The 27,639-nt window shown below is 38.7% G+C and overlaps 1 protein-coding gene across 2 annotated transcripts in view; it reads left to right on the top strand.

The window, feature by feature from the left end:
• The window catches only part of MATN2 (matrilin 2), a 69,635-nt gene that overhangs the window by 6,025 nt on the left and 35,971 nt on the right, over nucleotides 1–27,639 (top strand). For both annotated transcript variants that reach the window (XM_040060594.2, XM_040060601.1), the window contains exons 2-5: nucleotides 3,282–3,443; nucleotides 18,533–19,102; nucleotides 23,148–23,270; nucleotides 26,615–26,737. In XM_040060594.2, coding sequence (XP_039916528.1) covers nucleotides 3,317–3,443; nucleotides 18,533–19,102; nucleotides 23,148–23,270; nucleotides 26,615–26,737 — 943 coding nt within the window. In that variant the 5' untranslated portion in view covers nucleotides 3,282–3,316. The remainder of the gene's footprint in view (nucleotides 1–3,281; nucleotides 3,444–18,532; nucleotides 19,103–23,147; nucleotides 23,271–26,614; nucleotides 26,738–27,639) is intronic.

Genomic DNA, 27,639 nt, shown 5'->3' with positions numbered 1-27,639 from the left:
CTGACAGCAGGAATCAAAGTGCCCCAAATATATTCTCCAGGTAGCCACAAAAATACGACTTTCTAAGTTTGGTTCTTTGGGAATGTGCTCTCAACTGGTAGAGCAAGGGTTAACCAACAGTGGGAGGATACAGAGGGCTGTGGCAGAAGGGCTTAGCCTGCTGGGAAAATGAGGTGTTAAATACCAGATGTGGTGCATTAAACACCATCCAGCTTCTGGAGTGAAGACAGGAGACCTTGCAGAAGACCCAGAAGATAAATAGAGAACCATGGGAGGACTGTATGTGGAGCAGCCATGCAACCACAACACAGACTGGTCATGTAAAAATGCAAGCAGCAGTGGACACAAATATGTACCTGGAACTAGAGCAAAGCACACATGTCCAGGCTGTCATCACCTCAGCAATGCAGCGCAGAAGCTTTCAGTGTGGAGGAAGGGGTGACAGCAGGCTTGGATCAGTGTGTGTTATCACATATACAGCCTTTGGCTTTGGGGTTTTTTGGTTTTTTCCTTCTCACTGAAAATGCATGCAATTTTGCTTACATTTTTATTTTAGATTATATATATATATATATATATATATATATATATATTTTTTTTTAAGAGGAGGCAACTAAAGCTCTTTAATGTTAAGTACAGCTTTTGTTTGAAACAGTAATTTAAAATACTGTTTGTGGGGGTAGGAGTGTGTTCATAGTAGATTTTTTTTTAGCAATAGTTGGATCCTTTTTGGTGGATCTCTAAATAGATTTATTTTCTGATTATTAAACTGTTGAGATCTGAGGATCTAAGGTTTCTGAATCCAAAGTAAATATTATTGAACAGTATGTTATTCAGAGGTTCTGTTTCTTTAGTACCCCAACCTTGCTTTTCAAAGGGAATGGTAAAAAGTTACACTAAACTGAAAATATACTACTTTAATGTATTTCAGAATTCAATGACATCTAATGAATGATTATGGAGACATCTCAGTTTGTATGGTCAGCTAATCCTGTGATATTTGCATGCCATGTAAACATTTCCCTCACAGAATTCAAAGACTTCAAATTGCAACAAACTTTTTTTTCTTATTTCTGTAATTGCTCATGGACAATTACGCTTAGGGACTGTGAGTGTAGTGGATTTGAAACTATGACCAAATATCAAAAATTGCTGCAAAGGTATAAAATATGTTTAGTGTCAGAATGTAGGTGGGTTTAGTTTGGGGTGGAGCTGTCCTGAGACAGTGCTTTATCACCTTTGGCATCATGCTGTTACTGGGTGGTTTGGCAGTGTGTAGTGGAGGCTCTGCCACATTGTCCTTGGCTCTTTAACGTGCCAACAGGCACAGGTGAAATGACTTAACTTAAGAGTTTAGTGCCATCTTCACAGCTGTTTAGGGTGGATAGAAAGGAGGGATGAGTTAGGCCTCTGATAAGTAGGTAAGAGCCAGAAGGCCTCTTGAACATTGTGTTCATGCCTAGTTCTGTAACAACCTTGTGAGGAGGATATTTCTCTACTCTCCTTAGCCCTGAGAGCATGGCTTCTGCGTTTCTAAAACAGCTGTGCTAGAACTGGCACGTATCCTTGAGGTCCATGTGCCTGGTGTCCAGGCCTGAGCGAGAGGAGACCCCTGGCACAGCCCTGTCTGTGTTGATGTTCTGGGGAGTGGAGACCACCTGGGATTGGTGAGCTCCAGATGTAACAGCTGTTGCCTCCAGCAAAACATAATCCCATTTCCATTGGTGTGTGCTGTTTCCAGTGTTCATCTGTTTCTGACTAGAACACTGGAAAAACTCTTAACAATAATACCATCCAGATGCCCAGAAATTTAATTTTTTTTTGGCAATTATTATAAGCACCAGCTATTTCCATCTCTTTCCTAGTTCAAATGTCCTTAAATCATGTATTGCCCATTACTGGATAATATTGAACGCTGAAGTAAGGCTGGGCATTTTGAATGCAAAGACTCATTTTGGCATACGCACCAGAACATTGTGTCTGCATTTGGGGCTGCTGAGTAGGATACACAAAAGGAAAAATAGATTGATAGTCAGAAAAATACATTATGTATAATGGTTGCGTGGGAAAGACTGAAAAATAATGAACAACATATCTTTATTAGAGAGAGAATATTTATTCAGAATTTTCCTTTCTGCCAGTGAATAATTCATGGTGGGAAAGAAATTATCTTTCAGAACTGAAGCATTTAGTTGCCTTCTGTTACATTCTGCTTATCCGGTTTAGGGCCCTGTTAAAATTGTTTACAAGTCTTAGTTACTTCACCAAGAGTTACTGTTAAAATTTGCACTGCTTCAGAAGTTCCACTCAGATTCAGTTAAAACAATTCTTTGTTATAAAAGTGGGTAGTTCTATCCATCTCTTGCACACCTAGGGGAGCTCTTTACTAAGTTTCATCCTATCACTCACTCCAAGACTGAATCTAGCTCCTGTGAGATGCTCTCAACCACAACAATAAAGGTTTGGGGGAGGGTAGAAGGAGTCTGTCTGAGGAAGCCACCGATGGGGAACACAGCCAGAAAATGAGTCTCTAGTGTGTCAGTCTTTGTTTTCTGTTTGTGGCAGTCAGCCATGGCTTTTCATGATGCATTAACAAGCTCCTGGTCAGGAATCATCTCTTAATGTAGGAATTTTGCCTGTCAATTTGTTCTTCTTTATGATAAAATTTCTCCAGAACCTAAGGCAAGCTCCTTGCCAGTCCTCAGGAGTCTATTCCTGTAAACAAGATTAATATTGCATGTTATCTCCATGTTAGTAACCATAGATTGTCTTCTGAAAAGTAAGCATGAGCTGTCACCAGTTCACATTTATAGTTGCTGTTTCTGAAATATATTTTCTTCTCTCTATTTTAATTCTCCAAGGTTTTCTGAAGCAAGAATCCCTCAGACTACAGGAACCAATAATCTTATGCAAAAAATTGCAAAGGAGCACTAAATGGAATAAGAAAAATATATTTGTGTCCTCCTCAAACCTGTTTATGCTGACAGGCTGAGTGAAAAAAAACTTGTTTCTTGCTTCAGAAATACTTTATTATTATGAATTGTTGTCGATGTTAACTATGGACTTCAACTGACAGTACTTAGAAATGCTATACAGGGGCTGCCAACAGCTATGTTATTATGTAAACCTTATTTCTTGAATCTGTAGTTGTTACTCGGTGCCAGTATGTCTGCATGTTTGTATGTGATGGAAGGGAAGCAGTGCTGCTGGGTGACTGATGTGGCTGGAGTGCATCTTTTTATGTAATCAAAGAACTTATCTCCTTCTCTCCTCTATTGCAGTTTTCCATCCTTGTGTGTCCCTCTGTTTTGTGAAGATGAAGAAAATGATTGCATGTTTCCTTCTGCTATTTGCACACACTCTGTTTTCCACCGTCATGGCAAAAGATCTCCCCGGAAGACATTTCACCCAGAGAAGGGATGTTAACACACAGTCTCTACTGGGTAAGTTACACACAAAATACCCCAAACACCGCTACCGAAAGCTGTCTCAAATACAAAAGATAAAAGGCATAAGCAGCTGGCCAAACCTTGGCTGAGTTAGTTTGTAATAAAAAGGAGATTTTCATTTACCAGCAGGTATGTGATAAAGTTTGTTGATCGGGTAGCAGTGTTTGAAAGAAATTATTTAGTTTTGGGTACCAGATTTATTTTATGTAAGTGGTATGAAATGTGCTACTGGACTGTTGGCTTGGAAGAAAAAGAAACTATTTTAATTTCAATGTTTAGAGAAAATACATGCTGGTCCATGGAGATTCTGTCAAATGAGCCTTTTACCATGCCAGAAAGTTTTAGCTCACTACATGTGTGTAATGTGCATAAAGATGATTGAATGGAAATCCATGGCTATTGAAATGAGGCATGTCATTACATTACTTGATGCTAATCCCTTTATTTTGAGAATTTATTTATAATGAGTAGCTTATTTTAGAATATGTAATTTTTTTATAATGAGCTAATTTTCTCCTCTTTTGTCAAAAATCTCAGGACAGGGTGTATCCATTTCAGCTTGTGGGTTGTCATACTTTAAAACATAATGTTCGTCTCTCGTTGGTCATCAGCTGTGCATCACCAAGCAGTCAACATTTTCATCTCCTAACAGTTTGTGACTTAGAATAACTTTCTTTTGGTAATTTTAAAGTAATTGTCAGGTTATGAGAATACAGCATGGAGGGGATTTGGACACAGCCTATCATTAGGGATTAATGATTGACATCGGTCGTAGATCTCATAAGTTACCTCTCTCCAGCCACTGGGATTGTAAGTGGACTCCGTGAGGAACACCGAACCCAAGTGAGTATGAGGAACGTGAAATGTCCTGCAGAAGATATATGGGGAAGATATATAGAGAGGAGAGCACCAAGTTTTATCAGTGAAATGCTTCTCTAAACAAAATGTAATCCTTTAAATAATGTATAACTCCACAAAGTACCATTCACAATATGTTAACTTAAAAATGTCAGTTTTCAATTCCAATAGGACAAATCTAAAACAAAAGACAACAGATTTCCATTTCTTATTCATCTTCCCCAAAGCTAATAGATGGAGTCCTGGAACACTTGGGGTTCTGCCAGTGAATGCTGAAAACCACAGCTCTGGAGATCTAATTCACAAAAACACATGGATATAGAACAACGAAAAGAAATACCCACATTCACACCTTACTTAACAAGAATCTCAAACTTTCTAAAATCCTAAATTCTAAAATGTGATTATATAGGAGCTCTTCCCCAATATTTTAGCAATATTCCTAGCAAATACCGTAAGTGAACATATTACTTTAAGAAATAAACTACCTGTCTCACCAGAAAATGAGTGCAGGGGCAAGGTGTTATGTGGAGAAACTGAAAGTGTCACATTTCTCAGTTGCCATTTTCCCTGTGATTTTTTTAAAGTTCATTTTATAGCCTTTCTTTCAAATTTAAATAGTGGAAAATATATGAAAGGGTTCAGCACTCAGTGTAAATCAAAATGTGTAGATTAAATTATTTATTTCTTCTTTCAAAAGCCAGGAGATTTCTGGTCCCTGCATTTGGAAACCACTAGATCCCTACCCAGTTTGGCATGTGCAGGATGCAAAGAGTTCTGGCTAAAGGAACCCTCTCAAGACATTAAATGATGCAAAAAACTTGGAATGTTCTCTGATCCAGCCCATAAAAGTACGTGGCAGTTTGGAGTCAGACTCTTGGGCCTTGTATTCTCTTTCAAGAAATTAGGTCACCTGCTTATGTGTAGCAATGTATTGAAACAGTGGCATGGTAAAGACATGCCTCTCTGTGAAGAGCAGAATGTGTAAAGCGCCACTGTGCTGCAAAGTTGTGTTCCTCAAATGGCATGAGAAAGAATAGGGCCAAAATACAATCTGAGTGACATCAAGTAATAGACTTAATAAAATCACTCCAGAGTTGCAGCAGCTTAACAGGGATTAGAAGTTGTCACATTCTATATAGTATGCATATTTTAAGTAGTGGTGGTGATGACAATTGCTTGGCAGGCAAAATGGAGCAAAATAGCTGCAAAGAACCAACAGGTACCTGGAAAAGTAATAAAAATTAAGGTTGGGGGTTGAATTCTTTTTGGATGGAAGTCTCTTTTACAGGACTAAAATGAAAGTTTATGCTACATAAGTACAGCAGTATTAAAATAATTTTATTCCTTTTTTCTTCTTTTTACCATTTTTAAAACAAAAGTCTATTGCTGTGATAACTGTTTACTGGTAAAATACCATAGTGTCCAATTACAGAAGTAACAGTCATTGTTCTAGGAGACTGATAAGTTAAGTAAAATGGATGAAAAATTCTGTGGGATTGTCCATATAGAGAGAAAAGTACTTTGAGACCGTTTTTAGGAGGATTTAATTTTTAATCAGTATAGCTATAGGAAATCTATACTTCATAGATTTCCTGATAGTCTTGTTATGTCTAATTGCCTGTACATTTTAACGAAATCTTCTGAAGGAATGAGCAGTGTCTGAAATGGTATATATTTTTCTTATTCCTCAATTTTTCAACTAAATCTCAATGCATGTTGTTTTAATTTGGTAGGTCTTTGCATTGCTTATTGGTGCTTTAAATGATTATTGCTATAGCTAATAATTTCTGTTAAAGAGCTGAAATATTTTCTTCAAGCATCTATTGAAAATAGAGTTTTTGGAATTCTCACTATGTGGTCCTTGAAAGCCGAACTGCTTTGCAGGTTTTTCTTTTATTAAACACTGAGTCAGATTTCCAAATATTAAAAACTTGTCAACTGTGCCAAATTAATTAACTTTTAACATTTTCCTAAGTTTTTCTTGCAACATATTAGATATGCGTGTATTTCAAGTAATAAAAGAATTTGTATTATTTTGCTGGAAGTTGCTGTTTTCATGCAGGTGTATTTAAGTTTTAAAGAATTGTTTCCGTAGTTGGGCAAGATCTTGTGAAACAACAGAAAGAAATAAGATGGTCAGTTTTTCTTTCCTGTAGCAGACAACAGCCATCTTTCCTCTTATCTGACATGTGAACTAAATTTTGCTTTCTTTTTCCCCTCATCAGTACTTTGATCCAGAGTTTGGATCAAATTTGGCTTATCCTGATTTGTGAAAGGAAAGTAATATTTTGGGTTCTTCTAAAGGAGAGCAGTGATATACTTGCTACATGGTTGTAAAGATAAAATTATGTCTGCTAGATTAGCTGATTCCCTTCAGATATAATGAAATGGATTTCTGTGCCTAAACAGACTGATGAAGAGCAGGGTCAGTTGTCCAGAGTGGTGATTTCCATACTGTGTTTGCAAGGACAGTGAGAAGTCCACAGCACCCTTCAGCAGGTTTCATGTCTAGAAGCAACATGTGTCCAGTCCCTTGCAAGATGTAGTGCCTTTTTTGGTGTTTGAAGTTGTAGGATTTTTCTCTGAAGCAGATTTGGGACTTGGGCCTTACTGCATCTTAATAATTCATTATAAAACACTGAAACAAAGCAAATCAAAATTCTTATATTGTAAAAAAAAACCAAAAAACCAAAAACCCCACAAGTTTTTGTGTTTGCTTTTTTCCTTGATGAACTCTGTTCTTATAAACTGGGCGTGTATTTCATTTCACATGGGCATACTTCTTTGGAAAAATATGAAGTGAATGCATGAAAGTGGTAGAATAGTGTTCTACATTGAAAGCTGTAGAACACTATTCTAAGCAATAACATTCCTTCTGTTCCTCAGGAATATGAAACATGCAGCTGCATGATTTTGAAAATAACTATGTGAGAAGCTAATTTAGGGGGCATTCCTTTAGATATTACATGATACCAGAAGAAACAACAAAAAATTAACTGATACTGCACAAAATTAAAACAGAGGGGAAAGCAGGCCAAGAAGGAAATGTACTTGGCTCCTGTTTGCTGCTGCAAAATGCAAATGCCCCTGTCTGCATTAAATTATATTTTGCAAAAAAACATACAATGATTTGTCTCTTGCTTATATGATTCCACTGATAATATGAAGTAAAGTAATAGGAACTGCATGGAGCAGTCACTAAGTTCATGAATCACTTGCTACAGGCACTTAAATTAATCCAAAGATTCTTATATCCAACCCAGTTCTTAAACTTGAGTGTATGTAACTTTAGGGCTTAAGACACTATCAGGTTGAACATCCTGAGTTATTTTAGCAGCAAATTAGAGGGGAAGGTATGTGACAAAAGTGAGCCTAAACCAGGATGCTTCTGTGGAGCACATGTAAGATTCCTGTTTAGTTTTGGTTTAAATTCATTGTATATTTATACAGTAAGAGCTGACCAGAGATCTCTAAATTCTGCTAATGTGGACTGCTGAGCCAATGTGGGATGCTTTCTGCTGTAAGAAACTAGTTTACAGCCTCAACATATGTGTGCATGTGTTATTTCTTCACATAAATGCAACCCTGCATTTATCCTCAGACATAATCCTGTCAGATAGTAGAATTATTGTAACTGAAGTCTGTGCTGCAATTGAAATGAGAATTATGTCCCAGTAACTACGTGATGTATTAGACATACTGGGCTGGTATAGTACTGGGGGAGATGAAAACTCTGCCATGCAGCAGATGAAGGTAGGAAGGGGTTGAAAATTACATCTTTTGAATAACCACATAATCAGTTAAAATATAAGCACAATCCTAGCCAAGTTTTTATCCTACCCAAGGATACAGGGTAATGAAATATATATCCATTTATTTACCTCTCAGCTTTCTGTTCAAAACACGAAGTTGCTATATAAATAGAAGCATATTACATTTGGAAGGAGAGCAAGAAAAGCATTTCACAGCCTGCAAAGTCACCTGTTTCTTCCTTCTGAGGTGTGTAGATACCTACTGCAATCTTTGTGCCTCAAGGCAATGTTAGCAACAGTGTGTTTTCCTTCCCAGTAGTGATTGTTTCAATAGCTCAGAGGTCACTCATGAACTTTATGCTGACTCTCAAAACTTCAACTTTCATCTTAATCTCTCAGCTGTTGGCCTCTCCCCCACAGTAGCTGCTTTTTCAGATTCTGGGGTCCATGCACAGTAGAACACTCCCTCTCTGTGGCTTTGAGGCTTGGTAGCCTGGTTTGTGCTGGGGTTGTGCCTCCCCAGCCCCTAACAGAGGTCCTGGAGTCTAAGAAAGAAAGATCTGGTCAACCATATCCCTGCCCAGCCAGTAGTTCCTGCAACAGCTGTTATCCCTTAAACAGCCCCAGCTAATGAGCCATGAGGACTAGCTGGGACCATGACAGACCTCAGGGATTTATGTCCTGAGTATGTTCATCTGCAGCCAATTATCTTGGAGATCAGAAAGTTTGGATTTTGGTCTGTGCTAGCAGTTTTTAACCACAGAACAACATTCTGCTTGCCAGCTCTTGTATTTAGTATTGATTATTAATTTTATATATCAAAATCACATTCACTTTTAAGCTACCTATGGGAGATTTTTGTAATTGAAGTTATATGGAATATAATTCGATTTCCAGCATCACAAGAAATTGTATTGTATTTCTTTAATGTGTTTTTCCTCTAATAAAGCCTTCTCCCTCTTCCTTCCTCCCTTCTTTCTTTGTTTTGTTTTCTTACAATTTTAGTTTACCCTCCCCTCTTTTTTTTTCTTCTTTTCCCTTTTTTTTTTAAGCTAATTTGTGATTTTTCCACAGGAGAGAAGAATATCTGCTGTTACAGAAAAAAAACTGAGCCATGAACTAAACATCAAATGATCTTTGTATAACTTGCTTGTTACAACCCCCACAAATTACTGTGAAATAACATTTCTGTTTGAAAAAGAATTTGCCTTGACAATAATTCAGTGGGGAAAATTACTGTGAGTAAAAAAGCTGTTGTTATGAGTATATTTTCAAGGAGCTCAAAGCCTCCTCTGTATATTATGTCTTGAAGAAAAATCAGGCCAAAAGAAAGAGCACTGATATTCAGCAGTGTGCTGATTTTGACTTCATTTTGAGCACTTTTCCTGCTTAATTATAAAAGTACATATGTGCAAATTTAATTTGAAAATCATGGAAACAGTGTTTGCGTGACTTAAGGAACATCTAATTTTATAGGCATGAGTGGGTAATCAGACACTGTTGTGAATGAAGACAACATACCTTAAATTGCTTTGGAACCTGGAGGATACCATCTTGTTTAAGTACTGCTGAAGTGGAAGAACTGCTGGTTCACCAGTGGACATGATGTCCCACACGTTTTGGGAGACAGAGGGGAATGGTATACAGCACTATCCCCTCATGCTGTTTCTGAATTTGTTCTGGAAAAGAATCTAGTACTTAGACCGTTACCAATAGATAGAAATATGTGGTTTCAGGTCAGCTGATCAGTGAGTAATGTTGAGGTTGCTAACAGCTTTCCCCGTAAACAAAGACATGGGCAACCTTAAAAAAAAGTATGGATAGGAGTTTTTAAAATGTTAAGCTAATGCCCTGAAAGCAAGACACCACAAACTCAGTTAAGGTTACATTTTTTCTCTAGATTTTCTATGCTGCTGCTAAAAATTGTTAACTTTCTGTATCCGTTCTTTCTCTAATAATTTCTCTGTCCTTCCAAAACTACCCTAAGTAGCTCAGGCAAGATAGGAGTCTCAGGTCTTCAAGAAGAAAGACACAAAGATCACCTTCTCCCATACAATCACCTTTTTCATGTTCGTTGTGGTTTGATGTTTTACAGGTGAGTGCAGGAAAAGACAGCACAGAGTAAGTGCTTCCAGGCTGCCTGTGGGAACAGGATGCAAAATTGCATTACTGTGTGCACCATTAGTTTCACCATCGTGGCTCAGAAAATTATTTCCTCATCTCTCATGTGTGTAAGCTATCCTAAGCTGAGAGGACATAACATTTGTTTCTGTCAGGAAGTGGTGGGTAGATTTTCACGTTGCCATGTGCATGGGGATATCAGGATACTTTATCCCTCTGTCCAGGTGTGTTCCACTGCTGCAAGGAAAACAACCTGCTTCTGATCCTCCTGACCATGAAAGCAGGTTTGACACTTGTCAGGAAACCCAACAGTTTCTGTCTCAGAACAGCTGAAATATGCAGAAAGAACTAAGAAACATGAGACTGTTTCTACACCATACTTCGGCTTCGTACCAGAGAAACACCAGTATTGGTAAAGAAATTAAGAAATACTATGAGTCAGTTATGGCACTCTGGATTTAGAGAGACTTAGTGTTAATAACGACCTTGTTATTTTGAAAACCATGCCAGGGAAGGAGTAGAAATAGTGAGGTGAAATGAGAACAAAGTAATATACCCCCCTGCAGTGACTTATAATGAAGCATTTGCATGTAGAAGGAAATGGAATTCTCTGGCCAAGAGCCTCCTGCTCTACAGTTCTCACAGAAATTTTGGAAGTTCAGAAAAGATTTTGTCAGAGGCAGTAAAGAAATGTCTGGAGGCTGTGTTCCATTTAGAGATTGTTCCCAGATGAAGAAATTTGTAAGGAAAAATGGGTGAGCTGCCAAACTCATAATAAATGTTTGGGTTAGGGCCATAGGCCTGTGTTTTTGGGGAAAGATTCAGAGCAAGGATGGGGCCAGAGAGTAGAGGGACAGGTCTTGGATCCACTGCCTGTCCCAGAGCTGGGAAGAGGTGGTGTCACCTGCAGAACCAAGTGCAGCATGTATGTTTGCTAGGAAAGGGGTATTGAGCAGTTTCTTATGTTTACTTCAGAAACTAGGTATGATTATATCTGAAATGTACCATACCACACTTGGTCCATCTTTGAATTAAAATGAAAAAGCCCAAAAGGAGTGGAAGCTAACTTGCTCAAAAATGTCTCACTAGAGACAAAAAGGGCTTGGCATAACTGCTCTTCTTCATTATTCTTTGCAGCAATCACAATCATGAAAAGTGTTTCCCAAAGCATTTTACACTTGATATGTTTATGAATGAATTAGAAATTTGGCCATTCTTTACTTGTCTAATTTTATGACAAGAAGATTAAACCTTCTTGATGACCTAGGATCTTTTGGAATTATCTGAGAACAGTGTCAAACACAATCTTTCTGGCTGGATATTTAGCTAGGGAAAACCAGAATTCTGGACTTCAATAAAAAATATTTGACATCCAGGAAGTTCATACATTATTTAACAAGTTTTGCAGGAATTTTGCAGAGATTTATAAGTAAAGAAGTTGTAAAAAGAAGATGGGCAAGTAATATTGAGGGCTTGAGGGAAAATGAAATAATAAAATGGTAGAGAAAGAGGGGACATTTAGGAAGCGGTTGTAAAATATGCTAATAGAGAAAATACTTTTCTCCCCCTTTTATTTAATTTTGAGTGAAGACTTGTTCTGTTACTCAGAGATAAAATCTAAAAATAAACCTGGTGTTACTGCTGGCAGTATCACAGGACGTGTAATTTTTGTATATGCATTAGTGGGGAGTGAGCTAAGAAACACAAAATATTAAAATTACCATTAAAGACTGCTCAGGCAATAATTATTCTATGATCTCATTTTTTCTTAACTCTTTTGGCTTGAATTTCCATACCCTATAACAAACATCTTCATGGAACTAATATTTACTTGTTATAAATTACTTTTTCAATGTTTAAACTTTGTAATAATGTTTACCAAACTGAGCTAACCTCCTTTTGCTTTGCGTACAACAATAGCCTTCTTTAACATTTATCCATTTTCATCTATTAGGATAAAGACCTACATAACTAAATAGGTAATATCTAGATTAAGAAAAAGAAAAATGTCTTAAGGAGTCATGAAGATGTAGGACAAAACTAGAAAATAACTAACTCGTCTTTAAAGTGGCAGTTTTTCCAAGACAGCCAACTTGCAAAAACTTTTGAAACATCATCTAAAACTTGTGTCCTTTGAATGTGTTCAGTTTAAATATCCCCAGATGGAAATGTTTAAGGAAACGAAACAGTGCTGGGCACATTCATGAGCATTGGAACTCCACCATTATTGTTGCTGTTATATGGCTGGAGCTCTGGGTCATCTGGCCCACAGTGACCAGCAATCACAATGTGTGGTTCAGAAGGTAGAGAGAATAATCCCTACAGAGGTTGTTCCCAGGAGGCCTCTTGCATATAGCCACTCTGAGCAGGATGGTGAGCTTAACACTGGGGATGAAGGCAGTTGGCCTCTGAGTTTATTTAGCTGGTACCTTAGACTGCTCTCTGGCACTGAGACCAGTGGTACAACGTAGTCTGCTTCTGTGCTGGGGAGTACCCTGAGCTCACAGACCAGTTCCATCCACAAAGGATGGATTCCTGGCTCATGCTGCTTCTCATATCATGCCTGAGGACTGTTTGAGAAAATGTGAATTGTGCTCAGACAACAGTAGTGGGAACTGTGCTAATGATGTAACAGCCTAGAAGAGTCAATTTGAATGCCCAAGAAAGCTCCTTAGTGCTACTTTAGTTGTATTAAGGGAATGAAGCATTAGTGAAAAATTAGTTGAGAGGATAGAAAAACACTCTCAGACACAGACCCTGGGTGGGTGAGCAAAATCAAACCAGTGTGAGCTTTGTCAAAGCCAAAACAGCCTGAGCATAATTTGTTTTGAGAAAGTAATAGAAGGAAACCTGCAGTCATCAGATAAAATGATTTAACAGAATTTTCAGCTTTAGAGGAAATGAAGATGCTCAATATTATTTTAAGCTTTTTTTTTAATGTATCTCTCAGTAATTGGATCCCAGCTTTATTCCCAGTAGAACTGAAATTTCCTTGCATTGTTAGTTTTCCAAAGGTGGCATCACTATAACTGTTATTTACAAAGTGGATATTGAGTAGGGAAGGAAAACACATTTACTACTGACTTGATCTTTCCTTCTGTCTTTGTCTTGCCTCTCCTGGCTTCCTCTTTGGATAAGACAACCCACACTGAGGGTTTTTTTAAAATTTTTGTGTTGGCAATACAAGACCTGTGCTGACTTAGAAGTAGGTTTATGGATGAGTAGCTCTTTTCAATGAGTATGTCAATTTTCATAAGAGTGAAAGGGAATTACTTTTGTTTATGAAGATGTTTGCCAAAGTTGTGAGAAAGTTCAAAATGAGAGCTGGTCAGAGGAAGAGATTATAGTTTATGGGACAAATGGAGCAGCATGTAACTGCTAAAAAGCTATCAATGAAAATTTATCTGAGGGGATGAGTGTTTAGATCTGTTAGTCATTACTACTGATTGTCACTCCTCAAAATACCACCGAGCTGGACTTTTTGTCTGTAGAACAGTTATGTTTTATTTTTCACTGAGCCCAAGTTAAATCAACTTGAATAATTACAGAGTTAAAAAAAAAAAAAAATCATACAAAATCCGAAGACAAAGATTTTAAATACATCTTAATTTGGAAACGTTTGGTATTTCTATAGATACAACTTTGCTGGTCAGAGTAGTTTTGAAATACACTGTGTTTCATTCAGATGAGTAGGTTTTTCTGAAGTAATTCAGCACAATGTGTTGAATGTATTTCTGGTAGTACTACTCCCCAACTCTCTCCAAGCTTTTTCCCACCAAGATTCATTCCAGACTTCAGAATAGACAAATGAGTCTTCAGACTGGGATACAAATCTTTATATTCCAATTAAAAGGATTCAGCATAAAGGCTGTAGTTTTGACTTGTTTTCACAGAATTACAGAACAGGAGAGGTTGGAAGGAAGCACAGTGGGTCATCTGGTCCAGCCTCCCTGCTCAAGCAGGGCCATCCCAGAGCACAGGGCACAGGATTGTGTCCAGATGGTTCTTGAATATTTCCAGTGAGGGAGACACTGCACCCTCTCTGGGCAGCCTGTTCCAGTGAACCTGCACAGTAAAGAAGTTTTTCCTCATGTTCAGATAGAACTTCCTGTATATCATTCTCTGCCCATTGCCTCTTGTTCTATTTCTTGGCACCACAGACAAGAGCCTGGCTCCATCCTCTTGACACCCTCCCTTCAGAGACGGATAGACATTGGTGAGGTCCCCTCTCAGGTGCCTCTTCTCAAGAGACACAGCTCCCTCAGCCTTTCCTCATAAGAGACATACTGCAGTCCCCTCATCATCTTTATAGCCCTCCTCTGGACCCACTCCAGCAGCTCCATGCCTCTCTTGTACTGTGGAGCCCAGAACTGGACAGAGCACTCCAGATGTGGCCTCATCAGGGCTGAGCAGAGGGGCAGGACAAGTCACCTCCCTGGACCTGCTGGCAGTGCTCTTCCTAATGCACCCCAGGATACCTTTGTCTTTCTTGACCATAAGGACACAGTGCTGGCTCATGGACAGTTTCTTGTCCTCCAGGATCCCCAGGTCCTTCTCTGCAGAGCTGCTTCCAGCAGGTCAGCGCCCATCCTGTGCTGGTGCCTGGGGTTGTTCCTCCCCAGGTGCAAGACCCTGTATTCACCTTTGTTGAATTTCAGATGGTTCTTCTCTGCCCCTCTCTCCAGCCTGTCAGGGTCCTTCTGAAGGGCTGCACAGCTCTCTGAGGTATCAGCCACTCCTCCCAGCCTTGTGTTGTTGGGAACTTGCTGAGGAGGCCTCTGCCCCTTCACCCAAGCTATGGAGGAAAAGTTAAACAATACTGGGACCAGTATTGAACCTTGGTAGATGCCACTAGTGATTGGCCTCCAACTGTGCCACTAATTAGAACTCTGGGATCTGCTGTTCAGCCAATCAATCCACCACACCCAGTCTGCACTTCCTGAGTTTGCCTGTGAGGATGTTGTGAGAGTGTTGAAAGCCTTGCTGAAGTCAAGGTAGACAATATCCCTTGCTCTTCCCTCATCCATCCAGGCAGTTGTTTCATCATAGAAAGCAATCAGACTGGTCAAGCGTGATTTACGTTTAGTTAATCCATGCTGAAGTTTTTTAAGGGAAAGAAAATAGCAGCCATTTTACCCTTCTCCCTTATCTGTCCTTCCCCTCTCATATTCTTAGCCTTTTATTTGGTAATTATCATCCTTTCCTATTGCTCTGCTCCCACAAATCATAACTTAGTGTTATCTTTGTATTGCTGGAATCCTTCATGTTATATTAGTAAAGATAATTTGTATTTTTTATATATATGTAATGATAATTATAATTAAGATAATAAAGTGGAAAACAGTTACGTCAGGATATCTGTATCCCATTAGAACTGGAATTTTGTTTCTGCTCAGCTTGGCTTATATTCAACCTGCTCTGATTTTGAAAGAATAAGCAACCCAAGCATATTCCTATGCTTATGAATAAAGCCATACTGTAGACTGCACACAAATAAATCCAGGCAGTCATTTTTATTGTCATTAAACAGCATTTTTATTCTATGCCAGAAAATGTTCTTGGTAATCTATGAAAGAAGCTTCTGAGTTAACGAGTGAAAACAGGCATCTTTCTCACCCCCTGCCTTGGCAGAAGTGCATGATGAGTGTTGGTCAGCAGAACTTGTTTAAAGGACAGGCTGCAGACAGACTTTTTTCCAACTGAGTCCTTGATTGGCCCACTTGTACCAGTGCAGTAGGACATGACCTTTGATTATACAGTCAAACACTACTTTTCCACCAAACATTTGCCTCACTCACTGCTCAAGATGGATGACAGTGCACTGGGAATTGAATCGGGTTTGGCAAAAAGGGAAACTACTGATTTGTGGTGTCTCATCTTAGAAAAATGAGGATGCCACTGCAGTCTGATGGGCATTCTTGCTATCTTTAATCTTTCAAGCCAGGCGTACAAACACAACTAACAACCTCACAGGTTTATTCATAGCCACAGAAATTTAAGATGAGCAGACACAATGATTGAAGCCATAGGTCTGTCTAACCCTACGTTCTGTCTCTGACAGAGGTCAAAAGTAGATGGATGTGGAATAGTTTAAGCACAAGAAAATGCCACTTGCAGTTATTCCCAGGACTGCAGTGCTTTTGTGACTCAGGGATTTCCTAATTTGGAGGAGTCTTTAGTATACACATTAAACCTCTGTTGATTTCTTTCCATCAGCATGCCATCAAAGTCCTTTTAATCTTTTTCCATATGCTGTCTTCTTCTGTGGCTTCTCTGATAGCTCACCTCACAGGCTTGCCTCAAGCCTGTCATGCGCTGGCTTCCTGTGGATGGTCAGTCCTTATCCATTCTCATCATGCAACTCATGCATGTGTCTCGTATGTCTCATATTCTTTCAGAAAAGCATGCTGAGCCAGAGGACGTACCCAGGGTCCCAGAAAGCTTGTAGGATGCCTAGAAGGCAGCCAGCCTTCACTTCTGCTGCTATCCATGATAGCTTGGCCTCCCATCTGTGCCATTGTCAGATATAGACATACTCGGTAATATTTCTGCTTCAGTGACTCTTGCAAAAAAAGACTTCTGATGTCTGACATAGATTTCAGGAGGTGTTCAGTGTGAGTGGTTTTTTGGCCAAGTGGAGTGCCACTGTAGACAACAGGATTTTCTCTCTGATGCAACCATAGAATTTCTCTGTGATGCTGAGCTGGTCCAACACATGAAACTTTGTCTCGATGGGCATTAATTACATGTTTGAAATAATGACATTTATAGAACTGCTGAGCACTCACAGCTGCAGTTGAGGTCATTCAGAACAGTACTTTGTACATGCAAAGTCTTGCTTACTGCCAACTTCCTTGAAAAATCAGTCCCTTCGCATCTCTTATCCACCAGTGTAATTAACAGATGCTTTTGACCTTTCTTTGTGTTCTGTTTTCCCTGTTTCTAATGAAACACTTATATCCCCCTGACTTGTCATGGTATTAGATCTCTAAATTCTCAGGCCTTGCCACACCAAGCATCACAGTGCAACCCACTTAACTACTTAACTCATTCAGAGAGGATTTCCACCCTGCATGGGGAATGAGGTCAAAATCTCAACAATGACACAACAGGGAAATGAACAAGTACCTGAAGAATGACATTTGACAAGGGCATGTAGTGGTAGGACAAGAAGTAATGAACCAATAATAAACTAAAAGAGGCCAGGTTTTGATTAGATACAGGGAGGAAATTCTTTATTCGAACAGGTTGCCCAGAGAAGTTGTGGATGTCCCATCCCTGGCAGTGTTTAATGCCAGGTTGGATGGGGCTTTGAGCAACCTGGTCTAGTGGAAGGTGTCCCTGCTCATGGCAGGGGGGTTGAACTATGTCAGGGGCTTTCCCGGAGATTCAGGTGGTTTTAGAGTCTTTTGCCCTCTGCAAAGCTCTGAGCCAAACGCAAAAAAAGACACAGAGTCTTCAGGTCCTGATTTTTCAAGGTTGCATGCTTTGTTTATTTTTTCTTATCTTACAGTTTTCTCAGTGCCCCATAAAGGACTGTGCAGCTGCTCGGGCATCTGGTGACTCCTCGACTCCTCCCGCGCAGGGCTGTCTCTATCTTTTATACTAATTGCTACGTATTCTTTATTTATCATTACTTGCCAATACCTATCACTTATACTAAACAGGTCATTTCTACTTTGACCCAATCTCTTTAAACTACTTTGTGCCACCGTCACTGCTGAAAATGGAGTGAGGGAAGAAGAAAGAAGAAGCAGGAGACAACGCCCCAAATCCTCCATCTTGCCTCCATTCACTTCAATGCTAAAAACTGAAATCTACTGTTTTATCACCCTGTGATGAGCTAGACTACAATCTTTCACACTTTTGTGGCTTTCAATCCTTCCCGCAGTGCAGAAAGCCTTTCCCATGGACTGAGATCAAAGCCAGTGTCCTTCTGGGCTCTGGGCCGGGGTCCCAGACCCCCTGGTCCAGGTCTCTGACTCTCCAGGGCAGCCAAAGGAATGCCCTGGGCTCCAACAGAATTACATGATCTTTAATATCCTTTCCCTCTCAAGCTACTATCTGATTGTGTGATTCTGTCCTGCCGTTCTACTGCCATTAACCATTCTGGGCACTTACCTCACACACACACACACACACACACAAATACATATAATGATCAAGTATCAGGCAGTTTTTGTTATTTACTGGAGAACAAATTTATATTGCCCAAGTAGTCTTAATTGTGGTATCTCCTATTTTTCCTGAATTTTCACAGCACTTGCCAGAGTGTTTGTTTAGACAGTAAACCTGAACTTATTTCCCTTTTGAAATGGTAAAGTATTTTTGTTTGCATTTTCCTTTTAGAGATCACTTGCAACAACAAACGTCTGGACCTTGTTTTCATCATTGACAGCTCTCGCAGTGTGCGCCATTACGACTTTGAGAAAGTGAAGGAGTTCATTTTGACCATCTTGCAGTTTCTGGACATCAGCCCTGATGCCACGCGCGTGGGTCTGATTCAGTACGGCAGCACCGTCAAGCAGGAGTTCTCACTGAAGACCTTCAGGCGGAAGCAGGATATCGAAAGAGCAGTGAGGAGGATGATGCACCTGGCCACCGGCACCATGACCGGACTGGCTCTGCAGTATGCGGTGAACATCGCGTTTTCAGAGACAGAGGGGGCTCGGCCTCTGAGGCAGAATGTGCCTCGAATTATCATGATAGTGACGGATGGGAGACCTCAGGATCCTGTGGCAGAGATTGCTGCTAAAGCACGGAACTCAGGAATCCTAATTTTTGCTATTGGAGTGGGAAGAGTGGATATGAACACTCTGAAGTCCATTGGGAGTGAACCACATGAGGAACATGTGTTTCTGGTTGCTAATTTCAGTCAGATGGAAACACTGACCTCTGCCTTCCAGACTAAACTTTGTGGTAAGATTGTTATCTGTAGATTTGAATACATAGATGAAAGTGAAACAGAAAAAAATATGCATTATAATTAGGCATTTTTCTTTACATGAAACGTTTTCTGTTAGTACATATGTATTTAAGGGAGATTAGCTAAACAACATCCAGAACAGCAGTCACACATATGGAGAAAACTCATGCTCCTGTTAAGTGCCATGAAATGTGATTTATTTGTTCATGGTCATAAGCAGTTAGGCAAACACATATATTATGATTTTCCTATTTATTGCATAATAGCAATAAATTTATGATCTCTGCTATTTGATTATTATAATGAAAAGCTTTTTCATCTTCATTTTCATTTTAAGTGTGGTCTCTCTTAGTAGTGAAACTTTAAACTGCTCAACAGTCTTTCAGTTATTTAAATAGTCTTGAGAGTCCATGGATTCCTCTTCCAAAGCTTACATATTAATTGTATGAAAAGAATCATTTCTGTAAATGCCTCATGACTGGAAGTGAAACACAGACATAGCAGTTTTTGTATTCCATATATTTTAAATATGGAAAGTTAGGAAAAGCCATTACAGTGATATTATTCATTCATACAATAAAGTAAATATTTTAATAACAGAGATATCACTTCCATCTGTAATTCCCTGATAAGGAATTTCGTTTCGCAAATATCATGGCATTTGTAATTAATTTTATTTTAATCTGTGTACTTAGTAGAGTTTTTTATTTATTTCTGAGATAAATATGGAAGTATTTCGTGCAAATTTGGCATTAAGCTGATGTATTTTCATTAGAATCCAGAAAAGGAATGCATGGTGAGATTAAATGGTCACTCATGTCTAGGGATGCTATTGCCAGAAAAGAACTGCAGCGTATTGTAAGGATGGTCTGGAGAATTTTCCTTACTTGATCTTTTCCAAAATTGTTTCAAAGAGCAGCTGAACTGCCTCAGCACAAAACACCAACACAGACATTCATCAGATAATAGATTTTTTCGCATTTCTTCTGTGCTGTATTATTAACTGGCATAGTAGGATTTACTTAAAAACCAAGAGTAAACTAATAATAGATTCAGAGTTTAAATGGAATGCACAGCAAATGCTGATTTTTTAGTTTGTGTTTTAGAAACAAATCCAGTACAAATACCATTTACTTGGTGGGGTTTTTTTTGTTGTTGTGTGGTTTTTTTGGTGGTGTGGTTTTTTTTTTTTTTTTTTCCCTCACTGGGCAGTGTCCAAAATATATTTATTAGAGTTTTTTAGATCACTTTTAATCAAAAACATGTGTTCCTCAGTAAAGCCACCCCCCACTGCTGATGGAGGACTACAGGGGTGACAAGGATAGCCTCCTGTTCCCAGGAGATGTCTCCACAGGATTTGTTGTGCTGAGAATTCAAAGTGAGATCCTAAGACATGTTTAAAAACTCAGACTCAGTTTCAACAGAGAGTTTAAGCTGTTAGATTCATATGGATTTCAACATAAGGTACTAAATTGCAGATAGGATGCATAACATTTTATTTACTCTTGATTGTGAGGCAGCATTCAGCTTGCTGAATTTCAAGAGGGTTATCAGCCTCTGCTTCCTAAAGCCCCTACATTCCTTCAGGAAATGTGGGTAGTTTAAGTCCTCCCAGCTATGGACCCAGAAGCAATATCGTTGTAGCTGAGTGGAGCATCTGGACACCTTCTTTCTTTGCTAAAGCAATTGAAGGCACCCCTCTGGTCAAGTTTTCTGGAATGCTGTCTACTGGGCTTCATGCTGTGGGAAAAGACCTTGGCCCCTGAGCTGTCCTTGTGTCTGAATCACCCTTATGTCTGTTGGAATGTGTCTTCATGGTTCCTGTGATGACAAGAGAAAACCATGGCCCAATGGTGAGGCTCTGTGGGGAAGGCAAAAAGTAAGCCAAATTAACCACGACTTACTACTGGATGTGGGAGACTACTAAGTACCCAGGACCTATATTCTCAGAAGAATCCCTGTAAACTGGATGTGCTCCATTCTGTAAAGTCAGAGGTTCCCTACAGTGGCTGCCCCTGACTGCTAAAGGTTTGGGGGTGTCAGAAACACCAGCTGAAGCCAGGACCCCTTTTTGTTACTAGTCAGCAAGGTAAAACAGAAGCAAAGAGTATCCTCAGGGATCAGAAGCATGAAAAATAAGAGTTGAAAACTCAGAAAAATGTCAACGGAAATGGAAACAGAATCCAGGAAAGGAGACGGAGATTAGATGAAGTATGAGAAAGGCAGAACTTGGAATGGAGCAGTCAGGGGCAAATGAAGTCTTTATTATATTCCTGTAAAGTAGATAGTGGTGTCATCCCCATTTTAGATTGGAGGAATGATGGCACAGAAACAGGGTTAAGTTTGTCAAAACCACTCACTAACTTTAAATTTTTGACTCAGTGCAACCCCTGGTGTGATTTTCAGGCATTTAAGATTTTTGGACTAATACAACATTATTTACTGCTCTGCAGCCATCACTTGCATTCTTGTAAATCCAGATTCAGGTGTCTCTATCTGAACAGTTACAGTGTGAAGGCTGATGTTTCCTTGAAGATACTGGTATTATTGGCTTGTCCAAAATCAGATAAGGACCCTGTGATATAGAGATAAAATTTAATTCGCTACAGGGCTCATGTTCAGATTCCTTAACTATGAGATCGCCCTTTCTGTTACTTCAGTCCCTTCCTGTGATCACCAAACACCTCCTGCCACAGATGAGGTTGCAGATATCGTTCAGAGAGCAGATTCCACCACAGAAATGGGACCAGAGTATTGCTGCTTTGAAATGGGTGCAACAGAAACACTTCAGAATATGTGCGCTATGCTAGTGTGGTAGACTGGAAGATTGTAACAGACAGTAACAATGTACTCTCAGAAGGAACTTGAGTTATTGGGACTCCTGTCATTGAGTGCTTTCATTTGCAGAATGACAGAAAGATGACAAGAAGCCAATGTAGGTCTGTGTTCACATGAATAAAAGTACTTGAGAAGTTTTATTATGGGAGAAATTTGTGAGATCCAAGAAGCTGATTAAGAGATTAGGGAATTGTGGTGGTTTGTGTGTCAGCAATAAATACCTGAGTCTTGTAACCATTCCAAAGAGCAGATACATAGTATATATCTTAAAATCACACGGTTTTTTTCTGCAAGCACCACACCTACCATGGTGAGATATTTAGCCGGCTTCTCTTGTGGCTTCTAGAAGATTACTGTTAGTATCTATTCCATAAATTTTGAGCTATGTCGACCTAGCACATTAAGGAACGCATCAATCCATAATTGCTGTTGAGCAAAATATATAATTTTCCACACAATGTTCTCTGAGAAGTAATTAACCTATATGTTATAGAGATTACATATAAGCAATGCTGCCCTGGAAAGAAAACAACGAGATTTCTTAATCCCCAAATACTGCTCTGGATAAAAATAGTTCAACTATGAATTTGACTGAATGGACCTCCATTCTTTTTCTCTTTTATTGTCTATCTGCTGTATTTTAATGCTTGCTATTAGAGACATAAAATACAACCAGAGCAAAAATAGACTCAGAAAGACTTACAGTCTGGAGGGTAGCTCAACTCAGCTCCTGCTTAATAAATCTTATATACATATCTTATACATATCTTCAGTGTCATTGTGTATTATTTGCACGTTCCTCAACATTAATAACTAAACAAGCAAAATAATCTCTTCATTAAGTTGGTTTTTTAGTCATTCTTCTTTATTATTGGGTGCTGTGTGGTGATTTTCTTCATGCAAGAAATTGAATGTCCTCTAAATCAGCTTACACTTAAATTCCACTTATTTTCTAAAGTTGATTATAATAGGTTTGTTTCATTGTCTTTGTAGGGCCACCAAATAAATATTTTTCCAGATATTCCTTTCTGTATTTTTATTTTATTAAGCTCTCATTTTTGTCTTTACTAGCAACAACTAGCAATTAATTTGAAATTTCTAGGTTACTTCACTAAAATTTTCTACACCAGGTTTTTTTTTCAATTGTGACCACAAATAATTAAGACCAGCAGCTAATAATGTTTTCCTTTTTTCTTTCAGTGCCTCATATGTGCAGTATAGTTGAGCATCACTGTGATCACTTTTGCATAAACACCCCTGGCTCCTACCTCTGCAGATGTAAACAAGGATACATTCTGAATGCTGACCAGAAGACTTGCAGCAGTATGTTATCTTTCTTTTCTCTTTCATAGTCCCAAAAAGTACTTAACATTACCTACCCTTTCTGTTAGGCTCATGAAGAACTGAGGTCAGTACAAAATTAATTGATAATCATTAGAACGTGTCTAGAAAGGTGAAGTCATCATTCTTTTTCTTGCTTTGTGTGAGTGAAGTTCTTACAAATCTTTCTGAAGTACATCAAACTAAACTTTATACACAGCTCTGCAGAGGTACACTTGTAACTATGTGAAATTGCATTCAAATGTTATTGGTATACTAAGTTCAACAATGAAACATCAACCAAATAAATAACTTTATCATCTCAAATGAAGTGAATTTAGATACTTTACTAACTTGTCCAGCTAGCAACAATACTGCATGATACAGAAAGGTGCAATAAACCCCATACCAGAAAACTCTGAAATAACCTGACATTCTGAAAAGGTCTTTCTAACTGCTGGTGGAAATATAAGGGTTTGCAACCTTTCTAAGAATGGTTTCAGAAGTCTTGCTTATGCTCTCTTTAAAAGTGTTAACTCTCTTTAAAAGTGTTAACTTTTTTCAGTTTGGAGTAATTTGCTGTATAGTTTATAATAACAAACTTTATTTTACTTTAATTTTGATCTTAGTGATCAGTATTTCATTTATGTTAGAGGAATGTGCCAAATTTATTTCTGTATCTGCCTTATCTTAAAGAAATTATGTAACATTATCTTTAATTACTTGAGGAAAAGGTACTTGCTAAAAATTCAAGCTTTTGTCACACAGCAGTATATGGATTCAAATGAATGTGCATGGATTCAAATTAAAGCTGCTAAACTGATTTTAGCCAGAAGAAAAATTTTGGAAAACATCTTTTCAAGAGGCCGTGGGAGCCAGTCATCATGAGAGCATAGGATGTATCTCTTACAATCAATACTTTAGAATCAAGGTGAAGCCTGCAAGCTCAAATCCTATTGTTGTGTTTGATGTTCTGTATCTCAGGAGATTGCCATAAAACTACCAGGTATCTTGAGATTAGTGGATTCTTAGTCTCTCTTGCTTAGAGCTGTGTTTAATATCAAATACTAAGCATCAATGAAACTGTGACGATATGTGAGCATCAATGAAACTGTGACAATATGTGAATCAATTAGAAATTTTTAATTACATGTATGAAAAGTTCTTTCTTTATTGCCTCTCCTTTCTGCTCTGTTACTTTTCCACAGTTTTTCTCAGCCAGTAATTCAGCATTTGGGCACTGCACTGCTTCAAATACAGGGTAATTTCCAAGAGATTTGTAATTATGTATAATTTTCATGCTGGTGACCCATGCACAGTAGCCCTCAATATGCTCCCTCTCTACATTTTTCAAAGCCCTTTGCTGCATTGCTTTACCTTCTTTTATAGCTATGATTTCTATTAGTTTTCCCCACTTACCTCTCACATGATTTCTTTGTGTAACTGCTTTGAACATCAGCCAGATGATACCAGATTGCAGTTTGATCAATATGAATGGGAAATTAGTCCTTCCGTGTGTTTGTAGCCTTTGTGTTTTCACATCATCAAATTATACACTAGTTTTAGCAATTAGCACTGGAAATCTGAGAGTCATCAAACTCTCCTTAAGTGTGCTAGGTTGGTGTAAATCATTGGTGAAGGAGAGAGATGATGCACTATCAGTCTAGAGAAGGTCAAACCATTATGTCAAAAACCCCAGATTTCATGAGGATAGGGAGCCAAGCCTGGACAAAAAGGACAGCTTCGTTCTGGAGGTAGGGGAGACACAGTGAAAGAAAAAATGCACAGTCTGTGAGTATTTTAGTTACCTTCACTACCTGTTAATTGCCCAGAAGTTCACAGAGCCAATGGATTCCTCACTTGACATCTAAATAAAATAAATCATCATGTTTATGTTAAGTACAATGCTTGATCAACATAAACCAGATGTGTTTATCTAAGGTTTGGATATATTCAGCAGCTCTTCCATGAACAAATGTTTTCCTTATATACATAATTTAACACTTTCTGAATTAAACAATGCAGAAGAGATGAGTGGTATGTACCTAATGTTATACTCTCTTTTCATTCTTTTGTACCTAAACTTAGGCTTTGTTTTAATTCTTCTGTTGACTTCTTTTTTCCCAATGTGAGATTAAATACTATCAGTACTCAGTTCTTTAAAGCCCTTAACCAAATGGCATCAATCAGCAATGAACTGATCACTTCACTTCAGGCTAGGAAATGGTTTGTTTGTTCAACTTAAAATATTCTTACATTTGTTTAATTATGATGGTTTTGCATCCCTGAAAGGATGCTCCTTTTGTGTACTGTGGTCTAACTTTTCTAGAGAAGAGTATTTGTGTCAGATAATGGATGTTCTGTACTTATTACACTGTATTTGTTTATTTAACTAATCTCTCCTATTCTTCTCCAGAGATGCTCAAATCTTACACTAATAAACAAAATAATACAAAAGAGGAATGTAGCTGAAACAAGCTGGAAAATTATCTATTTGTGGGTGTTTACACTGGAACAAAAGAGTTAAGCGACTGTTTATGCTGTTCATCATGCCGCTTGATATGAAGCAGACAGCTATAAAAGAAAATTTGGTTTTGCTTGGCTGATTTCTTCAAACATCTTCCAAAAGCCTGTTTGTAGCTGTAAATGACCATTATGTGTTGAGCAGTCTTTGAGCAACACAAAGTACCCTGCTTTCCAGAGCTTTCACTGGGGAAACTTGGGGTTCTCATAAAGCTTTAGTCTGTTGAAAAGAAAGCCCAGTGTGCTTTATTTGGCTAGGTGCTGAACTGACCTCATTTGTCATGGTAATTTTTTTTTTTTTAAATCTTTTTCATGGGAGGGGTAACTTGCTATGGTATTTTGCATAAAGCTGAAAAATTCTAAAACTCAGAAATTAAATATCCCAAGTTTTTTGCTGTTGTGTTTTCTTTTTCTTTCCCTTTCCAACCTCATGATCATTTATCTGGTTATGCAAAAACCAAACCAAACCAAAATAAACAAACCTCCAAAATACACAAATAAACACAATTAAATTTCTTTATTAAAAAAAAATGCCTGAAGAATGCCCTTTGAACTTTTTAGGGAAACATACATCAAGCAACTCTACTAGGCACCATTGGTCCGTTAACAGTCTTTGCTTTCAGCTGAAGGAATGAGTGTCTCAGTTTTGAGTGACTGATCCTATTGGCTTTCACTGTTTGACAGAACATTGGCATGATCTGTGTTAAAATGAGCTCATCTCTAAAGAGCTGTCCATAGCCTCCTGAAATTTATTTTGATCTATAGTCTTCCTGTGCATTGTAGAAGGTCAAAGGATTTCATGCTCCTGCAATTATGTGTTGTAGCTCAGGACCTCTGTGCTGTGGAGAAACATGCCTGTGAGCAGATTTGTGTGAACACACCTGGCTCCTATGTCTGTCAGTGTTATGAAGGGTATGAGCTTCATGCAGATGGAAAGAGTTGTGTTGGTGAGTATGAATTCAGCAATTCACATTTATCTCTTGACACAAACCAAAGCAAAATTCAATGTAAATGAGCATCCACTTTAGCCATAAACAGTGATGTTCTCCTGTATGAATGGTAAATGAGAAAGAACACATAATTAACATGTTTGTAGGCCCTTACTGATAATGAATGCTGCCTTAGGAAAATTGTTCCAACCAATTTCCCACAGAAAGTAATTTTCCATTTCAAAACAGCATACCCGATGTTGTATTCGAGATCCATGTAGGTGGCCAGCAATGTACTGGCATGACATATGTGGCCTTTAAAAAAATAAAACTGGACAAACTCAGTAGCTCCTCTTCAGACAGAAGTTATGCACAGAAAAACTTGAAAGGGGAAAATTTCTTGATGTTTTTTCACTTGATTTTGTGGCAATGTGAGGAGAGATTTCAACCCCTTTTTGGAAAAGATGATTTAAAGAAAGTTTAGCTGCTTTAGGAACCCATCCACTATGTTCCTTTAATTTTCACTGTGGAAGTAAATTGTGGCAGTGCGAGAACTGTTTTATTAGGCTTTTATAAGAAGTTTTCTGCTATAGTTCATTTCACTGTATCCCCAGTTCTGTAACCTTTTTGTGTTTTCTGTCTAACAAGGTGTTTTGTGTCAGTCCTCCCACCCCTCACCTGACCTGGACCATCCCCTCTGCCCCCGCCCCCGCTCTGGGGCAGCCTGTCTGTCACTTTGGGACCCCCTCCCAGATTGCGAAATCTCAGGGAGAGGGCTTCAGGTGATAGGCCCCCTGGGGCCGAATTCCTTTGTCCTTGATGTCTATGGTCAGAGGCTTGGGGGCGGGCACACCTTGTTACCCCCTGAATCCCCTGATTTGTTGTCTTGTTGTAACCTCCCTTGAACCCCTCCCCCGCTT

The sequence above is a fragment of the Hirundo rustica genome, chromosome 1, assembly GCF_015227805.2.
Source record: "Hirundo rustica isolate bHirRus1 chromosome 1, bHirRus1.pri.v3, whole genome shotgun sequence".
In the NCBI taxonomy this organism is placed as follows: domain Eukaryota; kingdom Metazoa; phylum Chordata; class Aves; order Passeriformes; family Hirundinidae; genus Hirundo; species Hirundo rustica.
This window is presented reverse-complemented; position numbering and strand designations above follow the sequence as displayed.